We start from the raw sequence: 18,365 nt of genomic DNA, 5'->3' as shown, positions 1-18,365 counted from the left end.
ACACGATTCAGTATTTGAACATCTCGTTCAAGTGTTACTTTCTGGCGTTCACCGGTATAATCAGGGCTAGTTTGTGTCCATGGCATCAAATTCGAGCTTCGGAGCCCTGATGCGCAGTGCAGTTTTCGAGTATGAGGCCACGACAGGGGAAAAGCTGAATGGAAATCCTTTGTTACAGGCAAAATCAATAGAAGATGTGCTGCACTATACAGAAAAGAAGTTGACCGATTTCACTGACTTTCGACATAATGACGGAAAGTGGGACAAGATAAGAACTGTCATCGCAAATGCTCTCCAACCTGTTGCGACAGTCTCTACGGCTATGGGAGCTGCAACCGGAAATATATGGCCCCCTTGTGCAGTCGCGTTTACCGCAATCAACTTTCTTGTTAGCGCCGCCAGTCGTGTTCGCAATGGATTCGACGATCTGGTTGGTATCCTCGAAGATATTGGCACGTATTTGAGTGCTTTGAGTGTATTAGATGATGGCCTGCCACAATTTCGCCTCGCGCAAATCGAAACAAAGGTCAAGCAAATATTTGCCGCGACTCTTATTTTGTGCGGTATAACGACTCTTTACATTAAGCAAGGTAGATTTGGAAGAGGGATTCGTCTTGCTTTTTCGAAAGATATCAAGCTGAAAGAGGCACATGAGAAACTGGAGAAAGCAGTGAAAGACCTTGATATAGTTGTTCAGTACGGCACTCACCGAAACACGAACATCATAAGAGAAGAATTGACAGTCCTGAAGCCGATGCATGACGATATTAAAGCCATTCGTAAAGGTACCGAAGAGAATACTCCACCTGGCCGTCGAATCAAAGACTATTTCGGGCAATTCATAATTGAGGATACCGAACTACAAGAAAGAAGACGAGCTATTGTTCCAAATACAGCTACATGGATTCTGGAGGAAGAAGTCTACAGTGATGTGAGTTGATTCTTCGCTAACATATAATCTCGAAACTGTTTTTAGCTTATTCCTTTACTAGTGGTCAAGTGAAAACTGGGATACCGAGACAAGTCAGTTCTTGTGGATGTTTGGAGGGCCCGGTACGGGGAAGTCGTATCTCGCCTATTCAGCTATTCAACAGCTGTCAGAAATCTCTGAACGGTATAGAAAAATCTCGCTAGGATGGTTTTTCTTCTCCTCAACTTCTGCAAAGGTTACGGACCAGAGTTTGCAAATAGCATTGTGTAATGTTATCGTGCAAATCGCCGATCATGATGCGATCTACAGCAAAGCAATTGCGGCCACCATAGCCGATAAGGTCTCCTCTCCTCCAGAAGTACTTGAAGCATATTCCCTTTGGAAGGATTTTATAGCCACTCATTACATGCAAAGCTCCTCGCGCAAGTTATATATGGTCTTTGTTGGTATTGATAGGATGGAAGAAGCCGATCAGAAAACCTTATTGACCATGCTCGAAGAAATTCAACAGCAAAGACTCAAGATTCGAATCTTACTCGTGGGTCAACCATCCAAGCATGCCATTTATCGTCAAATCGGCGACGAGGATGTGCCAACAATTGAAGTTACAATCGAAAATATGAAGGACGATATGAAGTTGTACGTGGAGAGTCAAATCAAGAAGAGTAAAGCACTGCGAAAGTTGAGTGATCATGTAAAAGAGAGCATAAGTGAGAAGTTTATGCGAAATGACGGAGGTTCGTGCCCAAGTTATTGCCTCTAGCCACACAGAAACACCATCCAGTATTCTTTCTTACATTTTGTCATCTTCTAAAACTGATGGCTTATAGGTTTCGGTCTTGTTAAACTTCAACTCGAGATTATAGAAGACATCAATCAGCCGGAAGATATTCCAGTAGCTCTCCAAAACTTACCTGAAGGTTATAAATCCGCCCTGGAACAATCGCTAAAACAAATTTCCCGCTCAACCCAAAATAAAAAGGAATCGGCGGCGAACAAGTTACTATTCTATTGGATAGCTCAGAACTATGCAGGTCTTTCCGTTACTCAGCTAAAAGCTCTGGTTGCTTTCAAGAGAATATATGAGAACTTTGATTTACGTCAGAACGTCGAGCTCGTATGCGCAAAGTCAGTTCCCATTCGCTCTCGGTTTGTGACAAAGACTAACATTACTTGCAGCGTTCTTGAGATCATTGATGAAGATGACGATTCTGAATCTGATGATGACAGCCAAGACGATCTGAGCAGTGAAGATTATGACGATAATAGCGAGAGTGAGTCGATTTCTAGCCGTGGCAGCAGTCGAAGCGACGACAGCAACCCAAACAGCAGCAATGTAGGAACAAGTGACACTTTGATGGTTAACGAAGCGGATGATCGTCAGACTGTCGGTTTTCGAACAAAAGCCTACGCGGAAATCTTTCGCGACGACCAGTGGACTACCAAAAACAGTCACTCGGGTCTTGTAGAGCATCCATACGTAGCGAAATTCGATATCTGTGTCACCATCATGAGAATTATCTCAATGTCACCAACAGCGGCAGACTATGAAAAAACGAGGACTCTCGAGAGTTACTGTGCTACTTACTTGATAGATCACTTTCTTGAAATAGAAATTCCTAGTGACGACGTTGTTTCCTTCTCGCCAGGTGCGTTCCCAACGAAAGCTCAGGCAGTGGTTATGGTTGAAGCATTACACGACCTTTTCACCAATGTTGAATGTACCTCTAATGCACTTGAGGGCTGGAAAGAAGAAATCTACTCGGACATTACAGATGTCGCAGAAGATGAGGCTGAAGAATCTTGTTCAGATGCTTCAGAAGGGACAGCCGTCGAAGTTCGGACCACGAGTAAAGCTCAATCAATTCTGCAGGCGAGAGGGTTCAACGGGATTATGACGTGGCTTCGACTATACGATAAACTTCCAGGTCTAAAATCCAATACACATAAATGGGCAAAAGAGATAACTGAGAATCCTACCAATCTCCTATTACATTTGGCAAAAGAGCATGTCCAACACTGGTTCTCCAAGGTCGATGCAGAAGAAGCGGAAGAGGCATTTGTGCTAGCGCGCAAAGCATTGACCTCAGTAATATTATACACGTCTTCCATCGTATTCAATTTCGCTAACTCTCACCTAGACTGGACTAGATCTTGGCGACGACGAAAAGTTTACAACAGATTGTGTCGTAAAAGTCGCCGATTTCTTCCCAGAAGTCGAGAAAACCGAAAATGCAAATCGTGCTATTGGAAGGATGATTACCCAGGATCTACAACAAGGTTCTGAATATTTCGAGATAGCTTTGAGCATGGCTACTACCGACTTGAGTAGATTTTATACGTATGTGAGTTTAGCAAATGCTCAGCAAGATGCTGGAGAATATCAGGCAGCTGTAACATCGGCCAAGAATGCACGAGACCTTCACTCGATCGAAATGTTCAACACTAGTGAACCAGATAACAAAATGTTCTACAACAAGAACTTATACGACGTATACAGAGTCCTTGGGGATTATCTTCACCATCCATATCGATCAGTTGGAAACGACGTGATCGAAGCGTACTCACAAGCACGAAAGCTTGTAGTAGATGCGGACTACGAGCTGGATGATGGCGAATACGGAACGTATACGCTTAACAGAATATGCGAAGTCCTCGAAGAGGAGAAGGAGTGGTCGGCTCTGGTATCGACGGTTACTAGCTGGTCGCCAAAAGAATTTGGTCTATGGCTTTGCGCCGATGCAGAATATGACAAGGGTCAAAATAAAAGGTTCATGAAGGCGGTCATATTTTCCAAACAGCTTGATGGTATCCAAAAATGCTACAGGAAAGCTCTCAAAGTTCTTGACGACGACAATGACGACGATGACCAACGTGAGGTGTTGATACGCTTTCAATATTCGAAAGCAGCTTATTATGCGCTGCAGGACGATGAAACCGCCTACGATCAACTTCAGGAAATTATTGATAATCGCGGCTCTGGTGATATTTGGCGCGAGAATCGTAGGGTTTCTACTCAACTGCTTCTCCTGATTGCCAATAATCAGCTTCGGATTACCGCGGTGCAATGGGTTAAAAGGCTTTTAGTTAAAGATATGCAAAATATCTTCAACCGCGGACCCAAAGTCAAGGATCTTTACAGCATCTCGCCTAGTATTCAACTAGCAGGTGCTTATATTGAAATAAACGATCTTTCATCGGCAAAAGACTTGCTTCGCGTGGCAGTTGAAATCTGTATCGAGGCACTCCGAGACACGGTGACGACTAACGATCAATACGCTTTGAAGTTACTTGCCAAGTCACTATTTATAGTTGGTCTCGAGCGAGACGCGAGTATTGCTTATAGCATGATTTTTTCTGTACTTAATCCGGAGCTGAATCAAGATAGGAAGAGCGAAGGTTCCGAGGATAGTGAGGAACGCCACACAACCGGAGGCGAACCCAATCCGGTGCTAAATCAAGAAACGACGAGCGAAGTGCGCGGAAATAATGAAAATAACCACACGATCGGAGACGAACCAGAAAAACTTGACGAACAAAAACCAACGCTGACCGAAGACTCTTCTATCACTCATGAATCGCTCGCGCAAGATGAACAAGAAGTGACCAACACGCTCGAAGCAGACCCCGAACCCCAAGACCTCGACGGAAGTTTCTGGCTCGAATGCAACGGCAGCTGTGACGAAGCTCCCCATGACGACTGGACAGACGGTCCTCTATACATGTGTCTCACATGTCCAGACATCGACCTCTGTCAAGCCTGCTACGAAAAGCGCATGGCACAAAACAACGGAGCCGAGAGCACATACTGGAAAAGGGTATGCGGGATGAATCACGAGTACATAAAAGGGCCTATTGAAGGCTGGAAAGGAGTTAAAGATGGGATTCTGAGTATTGGAGATGAAAAAATTGGGTTTAAGCATTGGCTGGAGGATGTTGAGAAGAAGTTGGGTGAGTGGATGGAGGCAAGCGAGGAGGAAACTGAGGACTGAAGTGTGGCTGCGTGTAACATCACACAACGAGAAAGTTTGGCTTTCCAACTTTTCCAACATTCATTCTCCACACTTCTTTCCTTTTTCGTCCGATTTGCTGACTTTGTTGCATTTCGCGACTTCATGCAGTCACGAGGTACGGCCCGCTCCTTATTCTCTCGCTTACTGTACTCAAAACCTTGGTAGTCATCTGGGTCTCACGGAAGGCATATAACATTATAAACGCGATTCCTCAAAGCCTATCTGAATAGCTGAAAGTAATGGATATTTGGGCTTCCCGCTCGCTCGATAGTTAGTACACAATCTCCCAATGTCAAATTACAAGAACCAGAAAGCTCCCCAAAGCTCATAAACCCTCCTCTTCACCAGCATTCCAAGTCTTCAATTTCTCCAGGTACCACCTCGCCGCTGCACCCCCAATTCTATTCCTCACATCAAACTCAACTAACTCCATTTCCGCAAGAAGACTTCTCTCCTCCTCCATGATATCCCCATAAACCCAACCAATAAACACTTGTACTCCCATCTTATCTCTCACATGACCCATTTCCGCCATGTAATCCCATCCTTGCACCAATCTATTTTCCGTAACTGTTGCTTCTACAAACGATCCCACTTTCTCTTTTTGCGATTGCTTCGCATCATGTTCTGTGATTTTATCGTGGTCTGTGACGCGATGAAGATGACCCTTGGTTTTGATCCAGAATTTTGCGTCAGCGCCAAGGGGATGGTAGGTTTTCCAGACGATTCCCTCGCCCATTCCGGATATGTTGAAGGTTTTCGTGAACGGGCACTCCTTCTCAACCTCCAGTGTGGGTATTTGAAGTCTCTTCTTGGAACCTTCATGGTCGTTAATGTCGATGTAGTTGTGATAGAAGCCGCCCTTTGAGACATTATAGAATCCGTTTTCCTCGTCGTGGATATCTTGATATGGCATATCCGATAGCCACTTGTTGTTTATCGAGACACACAGTATCACGAAAACTCTTTTTTCCAATTGAGCTAGTGCGACGCGTTTTTGAATTTTTGGACCAACCCATTCGCCTGCAATGATCGTCGGATGAGAATCTTCAATCGGCGTGGTTGGATTCAACTCTTTGAATCGCGCGTGATAGCGATCGCGCAATTTCAGGATTTCAGGACGGAGAGGTGCTAACATTTTGTACGTGTCAAGATTATCGTGTTCAGCCGTGAGTTCTTGTAGGTTTCGACTTTGTATGAGAATTTTGTCGTTGGAGTAAACTACAAGATCGGCATGTGTTCCGTGGAGTTTAACGGTGCCAATGAGTGGCACTATAGTGTTGGCTTTCGTGTCTATGAGTGCATTGTGTCCAACTGTACTGATATGTTTGGTGTGAAAGTGATAATTCTGAACGAATTCATTCATGTTACCCCCAATCTTAGGAAACAATGTGCTAGGTTCGTGTGGGGCTGACTCCTCCCCAACTTCTATATTGAAGTCTGCCGTTGGCTCTGTAATTTCGACCGCCATACTGGAAACAAAGTTCGGTCAATTTGGAGATTCTGATCAGTTGGATAATAGACCCGAAGTTTTGAATTCCGGTCCCTAGGAGGAAGTATAATATGAATCTTATGCCCGAATAACAACCAAAATTACGAAAGGTATTCAAGTTCTGAGAATGAGCGTCCTCAATCAATACTCAGGACCAAAACCAAAAGGAAATCTTGTGGACGGTGGGTTCCGACTTGGTTTTGACTTCTGGTCACTCCATTTAGGGAAGCGGCGAGTGACTCAATCAAGTTACGCTAATTCTTAGGCTTGCCCGGTAAGATCCAACTCACGATACCGATCAAGAAGGAGCTTTAAATATTTTTGTCTTCTTCAGGAGATCAAGCTAGGTGGTGACTGTGAGAAATTATTGATGAAAACGTGGTCATCGTCGAGTATGTTCAACCCGAGATGATTGTCGAGCAAAGCGAAACTTGAAAGAATCTTCGACGAATGGAAGACTCCTGGCGGACGATAACGTTTCTTAGATGCATTTTCAGATATGAGGAGTCACCTACGAGCCCTTATGCCGATAGATCAGTGTGTCGCTGCTTGTTAGGCTGAGTTCGCTAAGCCCCCTTTCTGTTGGCAACCTTATGTTGCCCAACGAACATCATCCTTTAGAAATGGCAGTGTACAGCCTTCAAAAGTCAGTGGCCAATCTAAAATACCCATCCCTTCTCACGATTCTCGATAAATCCTTGCAGAACGATTTGACGGTCAACAGATAAATCTACCGCAGCCCCCTCACTGTCAAACTCCGTGTAACCTTTATCGGAAACGCCAATATCCACAATAATAATCTTTCGACCCATAACCTCGTCTTTTATGACCCTGGCAGTAAAGAATTGATTGTTTATTTTACTGTAACAATAAGTATCGTCCCCAAGCGGCCATTTCTTCGCAGGTAAAAATTCTCTTTCGTATACATGTCCGAGTGAACCGGAGTTTGCAGCTTGGTCGATTTTGTGATCCAGAATCCGTACACACTCATCGCCGATTCGTCGAGGAACAGATAGCAACAACGAGCAATCGGAGCCTCTGTCTACATTGTGGAAGCCAACGGCTATGATCCTCCTGGCCAACAAACTTTGTATGCGGTGGGGAAAATGTATCATTTGATACCTATCATGCCAGTCTGCGCCAGAGGGAAGGCAACTTGGTTCGATTACATATCCTGATTTCAGCATCGATTCGGATCGAATGAGACAAGTCTCGTAATGGTCATAAAGACCACGAACGTCTTGTACCTGAGTTCTGATCTGGAAATTTTTAAGGATATAGATTTCAGATGGCCCGTCCGGGGCCTTCAGTTCCTGTTGCGCAAAATTTTCTTGCAAGTACCTTGTAGTCCCACGAAGAAACGTACCGGCTGGGGACAGAGGAGCCTGATCTAAAATCATGACTATATGAGAACTTCTATTTTGGATGGTTTTCCCACTTTTGCAGTCCAGTAAAGCAACAAAACAGTCTAGTTTCTTGCTGAAGACTTTCCTCAAATGAATTCGTAAGCCTTTGTTGGTCATCGAGTATGGTCTCGCAGATAGTGTCAAGCCATCTTCTGACCTACGAGAACCTGGCGCAATGAATGCGCTCGCCGCAAATCTCGAGGGGTCGTCAGCTAGGACTCCACGAAAGCGGAACATCTCGCGTTCGTGTCCATCTTGGAAATCCCAAGCAAATATAGAATGATCATCCGAGTCTTTCAATATCTCTTCTTGAAGTCTGATGAATGCACTCTTTCCCTCTCCATACAAGAGTGGCATGTTGACTTTAAAGAGCCCCATAAGCGAATACGCTGTGTCTTCAATTCTTGTCGTCTTTCTGCCTGATGCCCATGACATTTTGGCGGCAACTCCGTAAAACTGGATTAAGCTTGGATCGACTATGACATCAGCTGGAATTCCAGTCAGTTCCTCGAGACGGCTTGAGGATGTGGCGTTCGCTTTACTAGTGAGGTAAGACCAGTTTTTATCGAAGAATCGGACCGTCGTTGGCGCGATGAGTTCTTGCAATGTCCAACCACGACTAAACCATCTGTCATGGTGAAAATTATACCACACGTTGGCGGCCGTACTTCTTATGCTAGCGTCGTCTTCCAGTAAGGCATAACATACCACGGAGTTTTCGTACCACTTGTACATCGAGTTGATAGCTTCGCTGAGCTCAGCACTGTTACTTTTGTCGATACAACAAGTGTCAACCCACAGCCACTCAAGACCGTCTTTTGCAGTTTGGATACATGCAGAATCAATCTTTGCGTACCCAACCTTTTCCATATACGCTAGCTTCTGTGAGGATGGAAACGACACAGATGTCGAAATCTCCAGATAAGTGACTTCTTCTGAGCCCCAACAATGGGACAGAATTGAGTATCTTGGGATGTTTGAGCCATAAAACTCAGACAGTTGTCGAGTGTGAACATGTATGAGACGCATGGTCGGCTCTGTTGCAAGCGATGTACACCTGGGTCTTTGCCACGACTCTAGCTGAAGACTTGCGTATATTTCAATGTCGAATTTGAAGACAAAAGACGGGTTTCCAGAGGCTGAAAATTAAGCTCGTCGTATTTCCGTTCCTGAGAACTCGACAGAAGGTCTCTGTCGTCGGAGTGAAAAGTCGAAGTGAGATTCAAAGGCTGACGCGCCAGGCTCCAGCCTCCAGCGAGCAAGCTGGAAGTCACAAACTATTGCGTTGAGAATTCAATGTAGCAAGTGGCCATGTTGAAGCAGTAGCGAAAATCACACAACGACAAACAATGGCGGAGGATCAAAAAATAGTCCTCCAGACCTGGATGGAGCGGAGTTGTTTGTTTTGTGGGAGCTGAGAGGTAGAGTATAATGGTCATGTGACTTAGAGAAGCCTCATACCTTAATAATCGGGTTGCCAGAGTTTTATTAAATAAACACCAAATACCTACCTAAGTATCAGACTCGCCATCAAGGGGCAAAATAACACTAAAAGTACTCTTTTGGGAGTACGCTACTTCGCTTGTGCAATGCATCTCCTATCAAACTTTGATAGCTGTTTTATCTTCCCAGTGTCGGTATCTACTGTATCCCTGTCGTGGAGAGTGCAGTTGTTTCATCTTCCTAGTGTTGGTGTCTAGATTGTTTCCATGTCGTGAGTTCCTTTAGAAGCAGAATCAAAAGTTGTACGAATGTTTGCTTGTCGAGGACAGTGCCTTTTCAACTAGCACGAAAAATAATCAACAGAGCTTCGACTCCCATCCTTTTTTAGACTTCAATAGAGCACATAGAAGCTGATATCCAACGCCATGCTTCATCTGAATTGGCCGCACCGCCTCGTTTTCAATTGGTAACGTCACTAAGACATCAGGCAGCTGGCGAGGATTGATAATGAGCATAACAGGCGCTTCTGAAGTGGTGAAGACAGTTAGCTTTCATGAAACTATGTTGAGATTGAGATCAATTTACCATTCTTGCTCTTGCTAAGCTTCGCATAATGGATCCGTGGCTTACGCTCGAGGAGCGAACCAAATTCGATACTGACAAGCCAGACACTTTTGTCATCTCGATCATGTCCATCGTCCTTAGAAGGTAATAAAAGAAGCTTCTCGATATTGTCGACACACGCAGAGCGGACGACCCAATCTGACTTTTGAGGATTCAATGCAGCAAGTGCCGGACAGGACAGAATTCGAGAAGTCTCATCACTCCAATTCTCCCAAACAAGCCCGCAGATAAATCCATCCGCTGTCAAGGTTCCGTTAGTCTCGAACTGGAAGGTAGCGATGCCTTGGGACGACTTCATATGCTGAAGCGGATTCGCTATATAGTCGAACGCTGGATCGTTTGGGCTGATTTTATTCTCGAGCGAAAGATATTGCGGTTTCTTGAAAAGCGGTTTCTCGGAGGCGGATGCAGCGATGACTTCAACGGCGAATTGAGTTTCCGAGGGAAGATTATATGTGCCTGGCATGTACGTTTTAGGATCGCATTTGCGTCCTGGTTCAATCGACTCGTGGGCATGCTGTTTTCGACTCGGTGCCGCAAACACGAAACACCAGAGCAAAGCGTTCAAGAAATGGTGCAGAGTCCTCATGGCCGCTTCGACGGACTGTCGTGATCAAAGCAAATAAAAAGTAACGAGAGTAAAAGATATATTGAAATCCAAACTAGATATACCGAAAGCTGTGAGTGCCGCAGATAAAGGGAGTGCTGTTCAACGAGAAAGCAGAATAAAAAACCCTGGTGAATGCTGCTGACGGCAAGTCTGCTGCTCGGATGGAAGGCACGACTAGGAGAATCGGTGTATTAACGGAAATTGCTGCTACTTAGCTACAGCCTGGCGAAGACTGGAATGCAGATTTTAAATGGGAAGGTCGCATATTTGCAATATCTGCATATTGTCGAAAAGTCTAAATCTATCCAAAATCAATGCATCATCCAGTCCTCTATAAATGCTCCTCCATATATACGTTTGACGTACCAAAAATATCAAAACTCCACCTTATATGCACATCCCTTTCCCCTAATAGTAAAGTTCTCGAATTACCTCAACAATAACTCCATGATCCTCATGCTGTTTCAAGCCGCTAACGACCACAACGGCGACTACGCCCTCTACTCCGGTAACTCGGATCGGCACGCCTCCACCATGAATAGCGTACTCTCCGCCACTATTTCCCAATCCGTATTTCTCCTTGAAGGCAACCTCGTCGCCATCGAATTTGCAATGCATATACCATGTACTGACACCCCATCGCAGCACTGTTTTCCGCTTTCGAGCAACCCAGCTATCGTTGTCGGGCATCACGCCGGAATGTGTACATGTGTGGAATAGGATTTGATTCTGGTTTGCGAGGGAGATGTCGATGACGACCGGCGTTGGAATGGGGAGGAGACGATTTCGAAGCGCTGATCCGAGTTCCCATGCATCTGCCGCTGTGAAATGCTCGAATATGAGGGAAGAGTCGATTTGCGATATCGATTCGAGCTAATTGGTATGTCAGTCATGCAAAATTTGAATCGCGAATTGAACATACATCAGTTGGTGGTGGTTCAATTGAACGAGGAGTAATAGGACTCTCCCTTCCTCTCCCGGAAGACGACATCTTTGGATAATATTCCACTTCCGGTGATTTAAGGTCCGGATACTCGTGATCAATCCACCTAGTCCTCTTTCCCTTCCCTTCTGGCGTCGGCGGCGGAGGTGACAATTTTGGAATTTGACCCCAATTAATCGCGGCTTCAGATTTCTCCCAAACAGGTGTATCTCCCTTCTCGCTCCAGATTTCCAAGATAACAGACAATTGATCGTCGCGCGACCACTCGAATCCGGGATTTCTATGCTCGCTGGAATGATTTGAATGCGCGAACAGGATTTCTTTTTCGCGGTTCGTTTTTTCAACGTCACCGTGTTCGGAGGTGGGGTTTGCTGTGTCAGCGAATTGGCGGACGAGTCGCGGTCGTGAGGTTGACTGCGACCGCGATCTAAGGGTTATCGGCGCGGTATCTAAGGGAAGAGATTGGTATTCTATTGAATACTTTTTCTTTCGCAGTCCGCAGAATGAGGCCATTCCCAGTTAACATCATCTCTCCACGCGACGTCCCAGAGTTCGGAAGCGGCATCGAAGGGGGAGTGGCTTCTTCATTGCCACGAGAGATTAGTACGCTCAGTTATTACTATTCCAATCTCTCCTTTTGCTTTTACGATTTATGCAAAGATCTACCCGTCTCTGCTACGAAGAATGTTGGATCTGCTGTTGAGTGCGGTGTAGCGAGGAAGTATTGCGAGTAATGAGGAGGCTGTGGATGTAAAATCCTGGAGTGTTCCCTGGACATGCAATCAAGGGACCTTACCTGAGCACAAAAACCCTTCGATGATCCTTGAAAGCTTCGCTTCCGACAGCTATGTTTTTTGACCCCTTTAATGCGACATATATTACCCTTCATACTTTAATACTCTCCTTAATTATAGCAAAGACTACAAATATCTTGTGCAAAGATTAACAGCTAGGATCTGTTTCTTTCTTGTCTTACGTTGACCATCTTCTCCTTACTAAATTCTCGAATCAATTTTAGCGACAAGAAAACAGGTGCAGCATTTGCTTACTAGGTCGTCGCATATAACATGTCAGATATAGTGCTGTCAAGCAGCTAGGTCCCTGTTGACAGCACATCAACATGAAAGCTTCGTAATCGCGATCAAAAAAATCAGACGAACACCTGGCCTCCTTGCTTAAATGTCTATCATACGAAGTAGCGGATATCTGAAGTCACTCTGAAGCAGCACTTTGTAGCGGCGCATATCACACTGAAAGGGGCCACCTGTGTCTACGCTAATTCTCTGCGTACTCCTGCAACGGAAAATTAAAAGGCTGCCTCTCAGCACTACTTTTAGTTATTAAAGCTCTGCCAGGCTATACTCCTAGACTCAGTTGACAATGCTATATCTTTTGAAGTTTAAATAAAGGTTGTGGTGGTAAAGGTCTATACAAGAACTTATGGAGTGAACAGAGAATTATTAGTGCAGACGCTGGTGGGCTGCATGGAACGGTTTAGGTAAATTCTAGGAGTGTGAGAATCGAGTACACTTCGAATGTGTTTCGGACCAGGACGTGTTCCTCACTATGCCCCTTATCTTTTTATATTCTCGTAATAAACCGCTATTGCGTTGCGAGACTAATGGGACACCCTCTAAGTGTTATACTGCCAGAACTCGAAAATCTACTACTCCTTCCTTAACAAATATATTTGGCTTTTGTGATAGAGGCAATAGAGTATATTTACTCGGAGTAATTAAGTAAATATAGCTTTTAGGCCGAACATCGTTATTCTAACATAAGGACTTGTCACGTTGGACTTGCAATCCGTGAACAGACCTACGGTAGTAGTAATGAATCTATTACCGAATGAATACGGCCACATAGCTCTCGACCTTGTTGCCTGTAAACGTACTATCAGACAACCTTAAGTTAAGCCCCTTCTAAATCTTTAACCTTTACTGTATTACTATCTAATATTCGCTCAAGCAACTTCTTGATTTGCAAGATTGAGTACTTTGTCAGTACTATAAAACCCTAACCTTTCAACGCTTCTCAGCTCTAAAGACTTTTAATTGAATACTAAGATTTTTTTATCGTATAACAATTTAAAGGACGTGGATATCATACCTCGGCCAGTCATTCGGCCACTCAACTGAATCGTTCCATGAAAATACTTCACTTGATTCGTCCGATGAAACTACTGTAAGCTCTAGTTTTCTTGCTTCCAGTCGCTCGATAATCTGCCCAATTTCCCCCATGGCGCTCGAGGTACTAGTTGAGCTGCCCTGTAACTTTAGACAGTGTTCCACAAATGACAACAAATTTGGAAGTCCGGTGACGAAGTCGTGATTAAAAGGAGCATCAAGCTCTTCCATTATATGTCGTTCGTGATGCTTTAGGTAACTCAGGAAATGATCGATGAAGGTCTTATCTTCTTTGTCCGGGCATGTAACTGAGACGCCTGCTTCGACAAGACATGCTAGCTTGCACTTTACAAAAGGCATTCGAGCAAGAATGTCATTGGACGAGGCATTATAATTTGCTTCGGAACCGAAGATGTAGTGAATTGGTTGGTTACCATCTTTGTCTTTGTGTTTTATATCGCAGCCTCGGGAAATCAAGGCCTGCACAATTGTTGCAATCTCCAATTCATGCTTCAAGAAATGGGAAGCATACGACGCATCTGACGGAAAATTAACTTTCGCATCTCCCATGATCAGATGAAGGCTATTTTGACCAGCATTATTCTTTTCTTTTACATCTGCCCCTGCTTCGATCAAGGTCATCATCTTTGCGACCATGGTGAAGCGTGCTGCCAGAAGTATTGGGGTGTCCCCATCCTTATCCTTCGCATCTAGCTGATCCCTGGGATTGCGCGCATGGGCGTCGCTGCGCAGGAAATACTCAACAACTCGGGAATTTTCAGCTAAATGTACAACACCTTGGCCTTCACTGTTTGTAGACGATATCGATGCACCGAAGCCTAGAAGGTGCTCAATGGTCTCGATATATCCATCTTCATCCATATCGTTGGCTGCTGCATGAAGCAGTGCGGTCATGCCCCCATCATCCGCCAGATCGACCGTGGTCCTGCGAGTGAGGATCTGGACCGCTGGTAGCAGTGCATTTTCGGCAGCTATGTGAAGTGGGGTTCGTCCCTGTTTATCGCGAGCATCGGCCTTGGCCTTCTCGGCAAGCACCCGCGTTGCTTCGGGATTGCTTAGATTTACATGTAGGGCAGTCTCCCCATCATTGTCGGTCGCATCAACATTCGCGCCATTCTCGAGGTAGACTTTCACTAATAAAGCCGCCCATTCCCAACTGTGCTGAGTTTCAAATAGTGGTGTGCGCCCTAATGAATCGACACTGTGGACTAATTCAGGGTATTTCGTCAAGAGCAGCTGGGCAATTGCCGGGTCACTGGCGCCATGCAAGGCGGAACAGTCGAGGGCAGAACCGCTGGTCCCTATTCCTTCTACATCCGCCAAATCCAGATCAAGAAGCAACTCGACGACTTGGGCCCTCCCCAACCAGCAAGCTAGATAGAGTGGTGTGGAATCCTGCACATTCCGCAAGTTAATATACCCTGGGTATGTAACGATCAAACTCTCGACGACCTCGACCAAATTCCAGGCACACGCGGCAAATATCGCACTGTTGCTGTCTGACTGAAGAACATGATTCAATAAGGAGGCCATGTGTGACCGACCTAGTTTTAGGAAGTTGGTAAACGGGTTGCGGCCCTTCGCAACCTGCATCCAATTCACAAGGTCGGCGGTAATTCCAGACTCAACACGCAATTCTTTGCTCAGCTCAGAGCAGTGTTCTCCCAATCTCTCCCACGCGTAAAACATAAAATTATGCGTGGGTGATCGCCATCCGGCTGGTGCTATGGGCGGTTCTTCGTTCCTTGTGATAAAATATCTCAAACAAAGCTTGGCCATTTGCTGTGTGCAGTGTGCCGTCGAGAACTGATCTTCCGGCAGGCTTCCCGTTCCTTCGCCCTGAAGGTAATCCTTCACCGAAATGTGTGCAAAATCCAACGAATCATCGTCAAATTCAGTCACAAAATCGCGACAAAGACCGAGAACGTATGCACCGGTCACTGTACTGTCCATAACTTTCTTGTCTATGTCAGCCATCTCCCATATGTCATCGTACATCCAATGCTCGGCTTCATTCTCATCAAAAGCCAACGCTTCAGCTAATGCAGCTGCCGTGAGTCCATCCTTGCGGCAAAGTAGGATTTTGTAAAGTTTGACCGCATGGCCTTTTTCAATGTCGCCTTGTGGTGTATTCCGCTTAAAAACATCGGCGTAAGCCTGATTAAGCTCTTCTACGCCGGCTACGGAGCCGGCTTCTAATAAGGCCAGTTTCTTCTCGACATCCTTGGGGTGATTAAGTTTGTTGTTTGCCAGAAATAATGACAACTGTAACTGGACCCAGCGGAACCTAAATGACATCTGTTAATAGGAGAATATCGGCAAATAGCACAGGCACTCACATTCCGCCAGCTTTCATCTCAAGAACCTTAATCAGCCTGTTTTCCAAATCTGGGTGTTCGCCTTTTAACAGCCTAGAATGTTTTTCTCGGCCTCTGACTTCGAGATTGATAAAGTTCTCCATGTCCGCACGAGTTAAGAAAGTGTTCAGGTTGATCTCTCGACAGTGGCCAAATGTATCTATATCCTTAACCATAACTTCATGTCGACTGGTCATCAGTATCTCCAGGTTCTTGGGCGTTTCTTGATATAATTTGGCAAGGGCTTCTAACAGTAGTATTGGCGCATCACACTCATCGAGTGCATCAATCATCACACGAAGTCTGACACCAGCTAGTAGGATTGCTGTGAGCTGTTCCAAAATGTGAGACACAATTTCTAAGGGTGCTGCTTTTCCACTCTGACTTCTATCGTTGAAAAATGCTACTATGTTATCAGGGCATTCACCCGTCAGTTGGTTAAAAGAGGCTTGTCGAAGCAAGGACCTAAGAATTGCAATATAAGAGGTCTTGCTGTCTAGCGCCTGCGCTCTGGAACAGTAGGCGTACGCAAAGCGATGCTCGAGAAATTGTGATGACCTTTCAAGATGCCAATTTATGACGCGTGCGCTGTATTCATTAGAATAGTAGTATGCTGATATTTTGCTATTGCACTCACAGAACTGTTGTTTTCCCAGTTCCAACTACGACCATTAGTCAGTCAGTCACTACTGCAATCCGGAAAGAGAGTTGAGGAAACGTGATATTTGTACCTGTACCTCGAAGCCACAAAACAGAATCTGTTTTGGAATAGTCTTCAGAAGCCCAATCTACGTATTCCTGGGTTTCTAATAGCCATTCGCCACATTGTTGATAGTTGTCCGCTACATGAGTTCGCTGAAGGATTTTCTCGTGTTCCGATAGCGGATCGGCAGCGGACAACCACTCGAGTATGTCTTTGCGCTTTCCAAGGCTATCTTTCAGTATGCTAAGTTTCGTTTCGCAATTTGATTGGGACACTCTGAATTCATTAATCAACTTGGCCCAGTTGGGTGCCTCCGTGGGTGCTTTGGCAACCGCACCAAGATGGTCTGAAATGCGGCAACGTCAAGTCAGCACTGTTCACTTGGTTTTCACAGTGGGTTGGCTTGCCGAAAACGTTATTTCGTTTCTTGAACAGCACCAGCCTCTCCATATTGAGGAACTTTGTATAAAGTTCCACTATACTGCAGCGTAGCTCCTCTAAGTAGCTAGCCACTTTGCTCTGTTGGGTATTCAAATACAACTTTTCGATGTTTGCCCAGTAGGCCAGTTTGGACGCTACAGTATCAATGTCTTGGATTTTTTGTTCATCCAAATTTGTTGATTGCAGGATAGTCTATGAAGTCATATATTAATCACAAGTCCTTCAGATCTCAGCAAAAAATATGTGAAATTACGCATCTAAAAGGAATATTGGAGTGTATGAACAACCGTTACAAGACCGGGTAGCCCCAGTGTCCACGATGGAATGTTTGATGCACCCTTATACTATAACATTCATTATATCGATACACCGAAGCTCCAAGAACATGAAACATTCTCCTTACCTCTAATATCCCATAAAGTCCACCCACGACGATACGAGACCCTTTCGTAGGATCAAAGGCTGTAAAAGAATTCGCAAGGCCCTTAAAAACTAGAATGTATCGAATAGTATTCTGAACGACGTTTTTGGTACGAGTTTGACTCTTTTTCAGATATTTAAGTTGTTCAGATATTCTTTGTGCGATCTTGGCGTTATTGTCATCACTGGCAAGTTGTAAACCTGGGCTCTTAAAATTAATCTGTTCTATTGCAGCCTCTAAGCACGTTTTTGAGGTCGAGCCTTCGTCACCTGAATTCCGGGAGCGGGCACTACTATGAAGTTGTTTCTCCGGAACCTTGGAAGCCGAGAAGGCTCCCTCGCCAGAGTTATCTAGCTGCTCCTGCTGCTTATTGTGTGAAGTTGGAACCACGAAAGCCGACGAGGCTCCTACGCTAGATTTGACCGTCTGCTTATGCTGTGTAATCTGCGAAGTCAGAACCTTGGAAGCCGACGAGGCTCCCACGCCAGCGTCAACAGCCTGTTCCTGCTGCTTGATCTGTGAATTTGACACTTTCCCTATTCTTGCCAGAAGCGATTTGAATGGTTTCCGTGCCCAGTCGTTCAGACGCGTGCTGCGAGGGGGTTCTCGACCACGCTCACCTTGATCTTCGGTGCAAGCCTGATCGTGATTGGCCGACCGTGGTCTGTTTGGCAAGCCGCTGGCAGTCTCATCTCCTTTCGCCAAATTCATGGTAGTCTTTGAAAGTGTCCCAGATAAAGAGGTTTGTGGATGTAATGAAGGTCGATGTGGAGAGTGTCGCGATCGATGGATGAGAGGTCATGTTGGTAGTGGTCGCGAGGCTGTGGAGATACC

The 18,365-nt window shown here is 45.2% G+C and overlaps 6 protein-coding genes across 6 annotated transcripts; 1 reads left to right on the top strand and 5 right to left on the bottom strand.

Annotated features, from left to right (window-relative positions):
• Positions 1-79: 79 nt before the first annotated feature.
• Positions 80-4,923, top strand: GLAREA_02384 (P-loop containing nucleoside triphosphate hydrolase; the record flags this gene model as incomplete). The annotated part of the gene is made up of 5 exons (XM_008087470.1): positions 80-931; positions 993-1,668; positions 1,762-2,059; positions 2,111-3,020; positions 3,073-4,923. 5 exons carry the CDS (start codon positions 80-82, stop codon positions 4,921-4,923), a joined length of 4,587 nt encoding a protein of 1,528 aa, XP_008085661.1.
• Positions 4,924-5,269: 346 nt separating this feature from the next.
• Positions 5,270-6,415, bottom strand: GLAREA_02383 (DNA ligase/mRNA capping enzyme, catalytic; the record flags this gene model as incomplete). The annotated part of the gene is made up of 1 exon (XM_008087469.1): positions 5,270-6,415. One exon carries the CDS (start codon positions 6,413-6,415, stop codon positions 5,270-5,272), a length of 1,146 nt encoding a protein of 381 aa, XP_008085660.1.
• A 680-nt stretch (positions 6,416-7,095) lies between these two features.
• Positions 7,096-8,712, bottom strand: GLAREA_02382 (HET-containing protein; the record flags this gene model as incomplete). Its single annotated transcript, XM_008087468.1, has 1 exon — positions 7,096-8,712. The coding sequence occupies one exon, from the start codon at positions 8,710-8,712 to the stop codon at positions 7,096-7,098; it is 1,617 nt and encodes a 538-aa protein (XP_008085659.1).
• Positions 8,713-9,641: 929 nt separating this feature from the next.
• On the bottom strand, positions 9,642-10,498 carry GLAREA_02381 (uncharacterized protein; the record flags this gene model as incomplete). The annotated part of the gene is made up of 2 exons (XM_008087467.1): positions 9,642-9,811; positions 9,871-10,498. The coding sequence occupies 2 exons, from the start codon at positions 10,496-10,498 to the stop codon at positions 9,642-9,644; spliced, it is 798 nt and encodes a 265-aa protein (XP_008085658.1).
• A 429-nt stretch (positions 10,499-10,927) lies between these two features.
• GLAREA_02380 (GlcG-like protein) lies at positions 10,928-11,975 on the bottom strand (the record flags this gene model as incomplete). The annotated part of the gene is made up of 2 exons (XM_008087466.1): positions 10,928-11,392; positions 11,442-11,975. 2 exons carry the CDS (start codon positions 11,973-11,975, stop codon positions 10,928-10,930), a joined length of 999 nt encoding a protein of 332 aa, XP_008085657.1.
• A 1,574-nt stretch (positions 11,976-13,549) lies between these two features.
• Positions 13,550-18,242, bottom strand: GLAREA_02379 (Ankyrin repeat-containing protein; the record flags this gene model as incomplete). Its single annotated transcript, XM_008087465.1, has 6 exons — positions 13,550-15,896; positions 15,949-16,554; positions 16,604-16,628; positions 16,698-17,015; positions 17,062-17,302; positions 17,514-18,242. The coding sequence occupies 6 exons, from the start codon at positions 18,240-18,242 to the stop codon at positions 13,550-13,552; spliced, it is 4,266 nt and encodes a 1,421-aa protein (XP_008085656.1).
• Between the last annotated feature and the right edge of the window lie 123 nt (positions 18,243-18,365).

This window comes from Glarea lozoyensis (assembly GCF_000409485.1).
Source record: "Glarea lozoyensis ATCC 20868 chromosome Unknown GLAREA6, whole genome shotgun sequence".
Taxonomy (NCBI): domain Eukaryota; kingdom Fungi; phylum Ascomycota; class Leotiomycetes; order Helotiales; family Helotiaceae; genus Glarea; species Glarea lozoyensis.
Note: the sequence above shows the minus strand (reverse complement) of the source record. Positions and strands in the feature narration are given on the sequence as shown.